This window comes from Neolamprologus brichardi, chromosome 7 (genome assembly GCF_056152115.1).
Source record: "Neolamprologus brichardi isolate AB-2024 chromosome 7, ASM5615211v1, whole genome shotgun sequence".
NCBI lineage: Eukaryota > Metazoa > Chordata > Actinopteri > Cichliformes > Cichlidae > Neolamprologus > Neolamprologus brichardi.
Window position 1 is genome coordinate 23,133,961 of NC_142110.1, and position 10,508 is coordinate 23,144,468.

General features: G+C 39.1%; 1 protein-coding gene across 4 annotated transcripts in view; it reads right to left on the minus strand.

Annotated features, from left to right (window-relative positions):
* kif21a (kinesin family member 21A) overlaps window positions 1–10,040 on the minus strand; it is a 57,189-nt gene extending 47,149 nt beyond the window's left edge. For all 4 annotated transcript variants that reach the window (XM_087843330.1, XM_087843329.1, XM_087843327.1 and 1 more), the window contains exon 1: window positions 9,678–10,040. In XM_087843330.1, coding sequence (XP_087699456.1) covers window positions 9,678–9,721 — 44 coding nt within the window. In that variant the 5' untranslated portion in view covers window positions 9,722–10,040. The remainder of the gene's footprint in view (window positions 1–9,677) is intronic.
* Window positions 10,041–10,508: the final 468 nt, after the last annotated feature.

A 10,508-nucleotide genomic window follows, 5' to 3' on the forward strand; every position in this document is an offset into this window, starting at 1 on the left:
GACCACAAACATCTCATAACAGATTCTGAAAAAGATAACGAAATTACGCTAATTAAATATTAAATATGGAATCTAATGTCCATGCTCCAGAATTCATTTTTTGTATTTTTTGTTAAACAAAAACTTGTGATCAAAATGTTTTAACCCCCCCTCCCCCAAAAAAAAATAAATTAAAAGAACTCAAACGTTGAAATGAATACTACACATGTATTAGAGCCACATAAATAAAAAAAAACAAAAAAAACAATGATAACTGCACTCATAATTATGTCAAATATATTAAATGTGTTTCAACAGGAAAATAACAAAAGCATGTACTTTACACTTGTTTTTACTTCACTACAAACATTTTAAATATCTTCAAAAATAAATAAAAACAAAATGAATATATAACAAATACAATATAATTCACTTAAAAGTAAAAACTGCCCTTGTTTTTAAATGTATGTGTTTTCATACATTCATAAAAACAAATTCATAAATTCACAAATACAAAATGAATATATAACATATACAATATAATATAATAAAAACTGCCCTTGTTTTTAAATGTATGTGTTTTCTGCCCAGTGTTTGGCCTTTTTTTTTTTTTAAATGTGGCTGCAGGTCTATTTCTTAGTTTTCCTATATGCAACTTCACAAACAACAACAACAACAAATAAATACTGCAGACATTGTTAAAAGCCTTTATAAAAACTGCTTTGTCTTTTTTTGCAGTGCATAGAAGAAAAACAAAAGATATAATTTCGTCCAATTAACTAACAAAATAAGGAGAAAATGTACACTGTGAGATAGCACACTCCTCTGTGATAGAGGCAGAGTTAGGCCTAGACTGCAGTGTCACTGAACCATGTGCTGTTGACATAGGAATCTCATTTCTGTGTCAAACATGGGTCAGCGACACAAAGGCTAGCCCTAAAAACTGTGTGTGTTACAGCCAGCCACCATCTGCAGTTTTCAGGCCAGATAGAAGATAACAGGTTAGGTAAACACACCATTCAAGACAGAGTGGAAGGCACTTTGATTCTGCACTTAACTATTTGCAGCTCTCAAATACAAGACTTTATTTCACAGTGGGTGACCAATCAACACAGAAAGATTTAACAAAGGCATTGTCCACATTTTAAATCTGCAGCAAAAAAAAAGTGAAAGACTAACACCTCATGAATATGCAGATTGAGTTAAACAGCTGCCATATGATGCCAGCAGGTGGTGGAACTTCATTTGCACTTTGGTGCCTTCAGCAGGATTTAATCCAAGGCTGCACTTTAGGTGCAAGACATCTAAACACAGGAGGGGTGTTTGACAAGCAAAGAAGCTGTTTTATTGTTCAAGTAACTGCCTGCTACTCCTCATCCAAATTGAAGATGTGATGCAGAGATGAGCCACTACTCCTCCAGCAATTAGATATCATAACAGCTAGAATTTCAGTTTTTCTGTTTTTTGTTTTGCATTTTCATCTGCTGATGCATTTTTTGCGATTAATCAGATAGGATAAGGGTACATAATGACATCCTCAAAGGATTTAATGAAAATGTATAAAGCCAACGGTTATTTTTCAACAAATACTCATTCGAGTATCATGTATTTTGCTTCAAAGGCAACTATTTGTGGTATGTACTGGCATAGCTGATGACAGTTTGTTATCAAAATTGCTTCCAGCGAAAATAAAGACTATCCAATCCAAAGCTGAACAACGATTGATAATGTACCTGATGAACTTTGGACCATTGCAACACCCTCATTCCTTTCTTTTTCAGCGATTCTGTTATAGATTTGCTCTGTGTGTGGGATCACTGTCCTGTTGCATGACCCAATTCTCATCAATAACTGTCAGTAGTTATAGGTATAAAGCAGAGTTCAGAGACTAAGTGTCCATGTCTTGTGGCTCCAAAACGAGACCAAATTACCACTCCTTCACCACAGACGGTATGAGGTCTTTGATAAGCTAATATGTGCCATGTTTGGCTTTCACCAAATATGGTATTGTACGTTAAGGGCAAATAACCCTATCTTCAGTTGCAGTGTTGTAACCAAAGAAAACACTGCGACCCAAATTCAATGCCATCACATTACTGTGGTTGAATACACAAACCTCACTTTGGTTTAGGTTAAAAAAAAAAAATAAAAAAATAAAAAAAAAAAGCTAAGCTGACATGTAAAGTGAAGTAAAACTGAAAATCACCATCCATAATGTCTCTGTAACTATAATATTAAAACATGTGTCACACTTTTAGATTAGAGAAAAAAAACAAGCAAACATGAAGTGCTAGATGAATGGATTCCACAGGGCTAACATAGTCATGGGTCCCTAACATGGTGACTGCAAGCTAAACATGCATCTTCCATATCAGCACAGCAACATCTAATACATTTCAACATAACCTTAAAACAAAATCTGATTCACAAATATAAACAGATCACTTCATAGAAAAAACATCTGTCCCCATTAACTATAGAGAGTCTCTTGACATAAATAAGGTGGCAGCTTGCTATGCAAACAGAGCTATTTGTGACCGTCTGAGTCCTATTTGTGATTATGCAGGCAGTTGGATGATAGAAGTTAAGTTACATCCACATCCTATTTGGGGCTTCTGTTCTACATTTAGACTTCATTCATTTTTGGCTAAGTCCTTAACTGGACAGATCTGTACAGTGAACAGGAAAAGGCATACATATCAAGCAGTGGTACACTGCTGGTAAAATTAAAGGACTGGGAAAGAAAACTACCTAGGGGGAAAAAAAGGAGCAATGCAAAGTGCGCCAGAACAAGACAGTGCCAACAACTGAGCCAATAACATTTTTCTAAGGGTGTGGTTTGCATGTAAGCTACTCTATGATTACATCCAATTTATTCTGTGTAACCATCTAATTTTTATGCTGTATAATGGAGGAGAAGGAGAATTTGGGAAATCCGGTTCTTGTTAAAAAACAAAAAACAAAACAAAACATGTTGACATGTGGTGCATGCAGACTCCACAGCAAAAGGCTCTTTACATTGGTGCAGATGCATCTGGCAGAAATGTGCTGACTCCTGAGGTTGTGATATAGATAACTGAGGTCTTCCAGGAGTGCTGCGGCCAGTCAGGAATCTATTTTGAGGCAAGTTGAGCTTAAGTGTAGGCTATGCTTAGCATAGCCTTGGAATGGAAGAGCCTTCTGTCTAGAAGGAGGTCATGATGGCCAAACACTGGAAGTGTTATCTGGGCTAGTCTCAAATTAGTGTGATACAGGGCAGTCCGTCACCACGACAAAGTCAGTTACTAAAGATAATTTGACTACCTGATATTGTGGTCCTGCTGCAGTGAGCATGTAAGGCCTGCTGTGGAACTTTTCCTAACAAATACATAGAGCTATGTATTTTAAGTAAAATGTGCCTTAAAATCTAAGTTTATGTCTTCAAACTGCTCGTTTTCTCCAGCCAAAATCCTAAGATATTCATTTTACAAACTTACAATACAAAACATTTACTGACATTTGTGAAGCTAAAATACTCAAATAGTTTTGTGACACAGCATACCAAATATATCACTTCTAGTTTGGAACTTGCAGAAGGCATTTTGTCATTATTTTCTGACATTTTAGATACTAACCAAGGACTATAATCTTAGTGAAGTGCAGCACTTTTAACAGTCTGTTATCACAGCACTTTATCACACAGGATTAAGTGCTTTGTGATAACCTAAATGGCACCACTATAAAGTCATGCAGGCTGTCAGCTCGAGTAATTTTTATACAGTAAGATCATGAAGTACAAATGATGAAGATCACTTATGTTACATGATAATGAATTGAGTCTATCCAAAGCTTGCCTCTGTCTCTTGTTGGGATCACATACCTCTTCCCATCTAATGCTGCAGGCCAAGTAGGTGTTATTCATAGCCTCCATCTGGGTAACTTGGCCAGTATTTACACATTTTGGCTACTGCTTAAAAAGACAAGAGGCATGTGCAGAGATGTAATACAGTCCTATGAAAGCCTCCATCAAGCCCTTTCTTGAATAAAAGTGTTTAAATAGCATGACAATGAAAAATTGTGCGGAATCCACACAAGGCAAAAGAAGAACTCGTTGATCTAGACAGAGCAAAAAAGTAAACCAGATCCTCCAGACTGATATTAATCTCCTACAGTTGTTAATCTCAGCAATAAACACTATTCTTCCCTTGTTTGTGGAATACTGTGTAAATAATAAATTGAATCACATCACTGTACCAAGAAATACTGTTTTCTATGACATGTGCCTGTTGTAAATGTTACTGACATTTTGTATTTTGTTAAATCAAGTAATGTGAAAAGGTTCTTGCTGTATTCCGTTTTCAGTTGAAAGTCGGAAATCCCGAGTTCTGAGTCGGAATCTTCCACTGGAATGCCTCCTCAACTCTGATTACCCACCAGACCCCAACTTCACATTCCAACATGGTAGCAGTGCACATAAACAATAGTAAAGCTTTAAATCTTGTAAGCTGTAACGGCACTGTTGTGCATTTACTGTGGATGTGCTGCAACTGTGTTTAAGTGAAGGAGAAAAAAAAAGTGATGGATGAATTTCTCCCTAGCAAGGTAGAAAACCTGGGGGTTTTTTGGGGGGTTTTAATGCACACTTCAATAAGTGTGCATTAGGACTGCTTCATTCAGTGATACAGCTCAATATTTGGCTCGCAATGGTTATTCAGCAACAGTAAAATATTGAGGCAAACTTTCATTTTGCCACCATTCTCAGTTTCTCAGTCTACTGAATAAGTTGTTCAGTAAATTCATTTTTAACATATTTGAAAATGAAAAAAACAACAACAACAACAAAAAGACAAAAAAAATGGCCATGAATAAATATTTCCCTCACACTTCCCTGAAGCAGTGGCTTCGAATTGCTTTCTCTTTCTGAGTCAGTCTATTAATGCACAAGACAAATATACTGCCACTTTAGCTTAAAGATAACTTAAGCTACTATTATAGTAATAGCAGAGGATCAATTCTAGTTTTCTATGTATCACAGTTCATACCCTTTTATGATCTTACAAATGGGAGAAATGTAGGTGATACTTTTGGTTTAAAAATTTAATAAACACAATGTCTTACGCAAATTGGTTTTTAATCATTTGCAGAATAAAATAAATAAATTTAGTTTCAAGATGAAATTAAAATGTTTGCACAGGCTCCATCATAAATTTTAAGGTTCAATTTAAAATTTTAGGTAATAGCTTTCAGAGCTCATCATGGTCAGATGGTTTCCTATTTTTTTGAACTTTTAAATCCGTACGTAATTACTGTGTCTCTGAGGTCAACTGATTAATGCTGTTCATAGAACCTCAGTCCAGGTTAGAGACGGAGGGAAATTGTGCTTTTGAGATTGTAGCTCAAAAGCTATAAAACTTCCATTGGACTTATGATCTGTACTGATCACCCAGTCCCAGGGTCAACATTTGAAATTTAACCAGCAGTGAAAAATTACACTGGACAATTTACTAGAATGGGAGGAAAAAGAACACAGGTAAAGACCAACACACTCTTAAACCCACACACAGACACATCTAAACGACTGTGGGTCAACAGCTACATCCTGACAGACTCTCACAGTTCAGTGGATGTGAACAAAGCGCGAGGTCTGCAGAGGCTTTAAACTGAGGGGCTGTGTTTAGTTGGTGCTGCCATGGGCGACGAACACGAATCTAAATGTCCCGAGCTCCAACTGGTCCTCTGCCAGTAACCTACTGGCCCTGCCCTTGTTACAGTGTCCAAAAACTGTTAAAACTTCATTCAAAAAATTCTTCATGTCTTTGCACTTCAACTATAAACTTTTGGACAGATAAACCTTTAGCTTTTATGTAGCATACAAAAACATGAGTTGCTTTTAAACACAGAAAATAGGTATGTCATGGTTAGCCAACTAATGCTTCAGCTTAACAACAGACACAAATTGATATTTTACATGTAGCTACATGCTTTTCCCCCTTTGTTGTTTTTTTTGTTTGTTTTTTTACAATTTTTCAGCTGGGCGCTTTCCCCCCCTCTCCGATGAAAGACACTAATCTCTATTTGCATTGTAAACCTCGGCTCACACAGCTTTTGTCAGCTGAGCTGAAGCCCATTCTGGTCAATAATATAAGATATCTGCTCTAATCATGCAGCTCATTTTAACAAGATTGTTCCACCACAGTTAGTCGTGTCTCTACAGCTGGCTTGTGAGCCACAACCTGAGGCTTAGCCTTACCCACTTATACCAGTTGCTGCATGCCTACACTTGATTACATTAAAGCATGGCTGTAACTTAAGTCTTAAGAGGTTTAGGGACCCATTTAATTTCATTATCGTCATTGTTATGGCCTTCAGCTGAGCATCAGAGACAACAAGTCTTTACAGGGGAAATGAGGAGGTAAATTTCTAGGTGAGATGTGGCATGGCTTTTTATTTTGCAAGCTCCTCCATTTTATGTTATTAAGTGGTTAATGCAAAAGCTAAGCTCTTACAGCAGATATAAACAAAGTCAAAGATACTTCCCTCTCACTTTGATCCCCAGTGCTAAGCTGTCAGCACATTAAAAACAATGATTCTGCTACATACACTGTAATAACAACCACAGCAGGCAGGTTCAGCAAGTCCTCACTGCAAGCCTTTCGGCCCCTCCCATCAATGTACACCTACCATTTAAAACAGACTGTTATGACATAATGGGCTGTTCAAATAAACCAGGTACAGTACAATTAATATAATGTAGTCAGGGAGGGATACGACTGTGCAACTGTTTCACAATACACCCTCTACTGCCACCATTTTTCTGCACGAGTAAACACTGACAAGCAAATGTTCTCAGCTTTGAGTTCCTTTGTAGAAGTCTGACAGAGCAAGATGGCCTTTTTTTATATAAACAAAGTTTTGGCCTTAAACTGTTAAATTACCTTAAGAAGTCATTTTAGTCCTTAAAACCAACCCTGTATAAAACAGCACCATGAAAACTGTTAGTCTGTGAGATGAGTTCAGCAATTTTTCCATGATGTCTACATATGAGGCGTTTTTGTTGACACACACCTAACCAAATATCCATAGGCTTGTTGGGTTTAGCAGAGAGAAAAAACAAAAGCGAAACAGTCATGCCTAATTTGAAGCATCTATGCACATGCAAGGTAGATACTTGACAAATTTCACTTAAAATTTGTCACTAGAAAACCCATTACAGATGAAAACTGATCTTCAGTAAAACTCCGTGGTAACAAAATTACATTTAGAGGCATCATTATGAGAAAGCTCAACTATGCTTTTCAGGGTACATTTACCAAATAACCAGTCTCACATATGGCAAATTGAATTACAGTTTACAGAGCTGTAATTTTAGCTGGTGGAACCACAACACAAAACATTCACCTCTTCCTAAGTGAATGGTTGTCTGCACTTTCACTGCAATTTGCATGCTCCTATAGAGACTCTCTCTGAAAATGCAAATCATTTTAAAAATACACTTGCATCCAATCTGGACAGGCGTGTGTTTTACCTTTCATATGAAACTGGCATATCATAATTCTGCTACCTTACAGTCATGTATGAGGTGTGAATCAATTAGAATTATATTAGACAGGTGATCATTTGTAATCAGATACGTTGACTTCATGTGTACGCTAATAGGGCAAAGGGTTTTCTATTCTATGTAGACCCCCTCCATTTCATCTTGTGGGGCAATTTATCGTCATCATCAAAGTAGATTATGGTTAGGATAACAATTTGGCAAAAAAAAAAAAAACAGTGGCTACTTTATGATTTGTGATGGTGGTAATTAACTGAAAGAGTGTAGGGTGAACAGAAGTTAACCAACTTGCAGAGAAGAATATTAAACACTCTTAAGAGGTAAAATAGTGTTCAGTGGAAAAAAGCTAATCAGATTTAACAGAAATGCATTATTAAAATTGATTAATGATGACCATTACCTCCACTGGCCTTTGACCTAACTGACGCACACACAACTGACACCACAGTTCGTTCATTCCTAGATGCATATTTCCGGACTTTTGATTTCTTCAGGACTGTTTGGATATTGCATCACACAGTCTCACAACGTATCACTGTAAAACCATACTGTCATTATAGTGGTAGCATTGTAGGAGCTGCTCCATTCCTAACCTTACATCCCTGTAAAACACATCAAAGGTAATCAAAACATTTCTAAAACTCTCAACAAAAACCCAAAGTGCCTGCAGCAAAACAACACTACAAATCACACCACAGAATCGAGACAAACAGAAAACCTTTACAGTAAGGCAGCGCAGGGCCATTATATTACTTAGTGCAACCAACTGTGCAGCCCCAGAGGGACAAACAGGAAAGCCCCAGCAGAGTAGACTCCAGGTGGGGAGAGACAACTGACCGCATTACAGGCTCCACAGGGGAGAAGTGGCACTCGATCCACTTAGACTGGGAGGGCGACATGCTGCTTGTTCTGGGAACTGTTTTGTAATTAACTGGGCAGGTTCAGGCAGTTGCCTGTTTTGCTTTCATCCTTGCATTAAAATCACTAAATGTCTATCTTTGCAAAGGCAAATTTTTCAGGGAGTTATTTGGCAACAAATAACAGGCGGTACAAAACAGAACATCTCCAGAATCATAAAAACTGTGTTCGAAACCAACACTTGAGACCAATTCAACCCCTGTTACACATGGAGTAGCAACAGCATAAAATAAATTATTCCCCTCATAAATGGGATACTGGTATCCGGAAGCTCAGCACAAACATAATCATCACAAATAATGACGAGGCACTTGTGTGTCTTTAAGGTTGAACAAGGAACACAGGCGAGCAGCTGAAGATGAGGATACCAAAAAAAGAAAAAACAGATATGAGAAACTATACTGCCATTATGAGTCATTTTTATAATTACTATGGATACGGACAGACTGGAGGGGAGAGAAAGAAATTAGTTTCCCCATTATGTCACTGTCAGTGCCACTTCACCATCTGGGTGTGAGCAGCCTTCTTCAGCATGAATACAGCCGCCCACATCAAGTGCATGAAATTAGAGGTGAAGCAGCCTGTCCGTTTGGTGAATTCATTGGAACAGTACTGAATCGCTGAGAGCCGTGACTGAGCTGTCCACTGAATGTCTACAAACAAAGAGCAGACTTGACAGCATTATAGGCCCACTGCCCTTTTCCTTGGAACCTGACTGTCAGTGAAGCTCTTCTTTCATCGATCCACTGTCTCTGCAGGAGGCTTTGATGAGAGGCCAGACCGTTGGACGAAGACAGGCCGACTGGCTCTCTCCCACCTTCTCCATCTGTCTCCTTTTCTATGATAGAGAGAGCCGCTGCAAAAAGATTGTCACTCCTCCCAGCATGCACGCTACAGAGGATGGCCCGTGAATGTGTGCGCGCGTGCGCGTACCTGTGCAATGGGCGTGATGCTTTATGTTTGTGATATAGACCCCAACACAAAACCTGCTCATTCAAACTGAGGTGAGAAACAATTGCGCCGCAAATATGTCCTGAAAGCCGGTAACAGCAACGTCACGACGCCAAAATATAACGACGCGGAATATTTTCCAGGTCAAAGAGTGTTTGGCGAACACAAGATGATGCTGATGACTTGCAGGTGTTTGCTAGGCCCGCTGCACTGACTGACAGGTGGCACCGGGCAATTAATGTTGCTACGCATTTGGGAGTTAATGGAAACATTTAAATAGTCTTTAGCGCCTTACCTCAATGCCACACGGACAGAGCTTTCATCCTGTCCCGTTGTCATGATTCCTTATGCAATAGCAGGTAGAAGAAAAAATAATAATACAGCGGATTTATCTGCGTTGGCTACTAGCCCCGGCAAAAAAAAAAGGAGTGCGCACTATACTCCCGCTGGCGAGCGGATCACCTCGACTTCAGCGCCGCCATTAAAAAAACAAATAAAACCCACAACAACCTATCTTAACGGTGTTTTAATCATGATATCGGGGAAGAGCCGCGGTGGTGTGCCCGCGTGCTGCGTCTACGTACGCTGCATCTCTGCGCAACTTGGCCCTGATGCTCCGACTCGAGCCCGTCTGCACACTGCCACTCCGGCCGCTGGTGAGCCAATGGCGCGCGCGTACGCGTTCATTGGTTCAAACACACTCGCACATGTGCGCGCGCCCCTTCCGTGCCTCGCCGTTCCTCTCCCCGCTCCGTTTAGACACTGGGAGGGATCCGCAGTGCGTCAGCAAGCCACGCCCTCTCCGGGGAGTGAGGCGATAGTAAGAATCACTGTATTATTTTACCCCTCAGTATATTGGAGGAGTACCAAAATCTGCATTTCCACATTAATACAAAGCGCTCGTGACACAGTCCAGAAATAATCTGTAGCCCAAAATGTACATTTTCCAGACAGTTATCATCGTTTTATGATAGAAAATGTTGGGACAATATTAATTTAATTTTAAAACATTTTTTCTGTGCGTCTTAGAGAAATCACAGCACCATGAACCGCTTTACAGCATCAGCCATTTGGCTTTCAGGCATGAAGTCATGTCAGCAACGGCAGAGAATCTACCAGCAGCCTT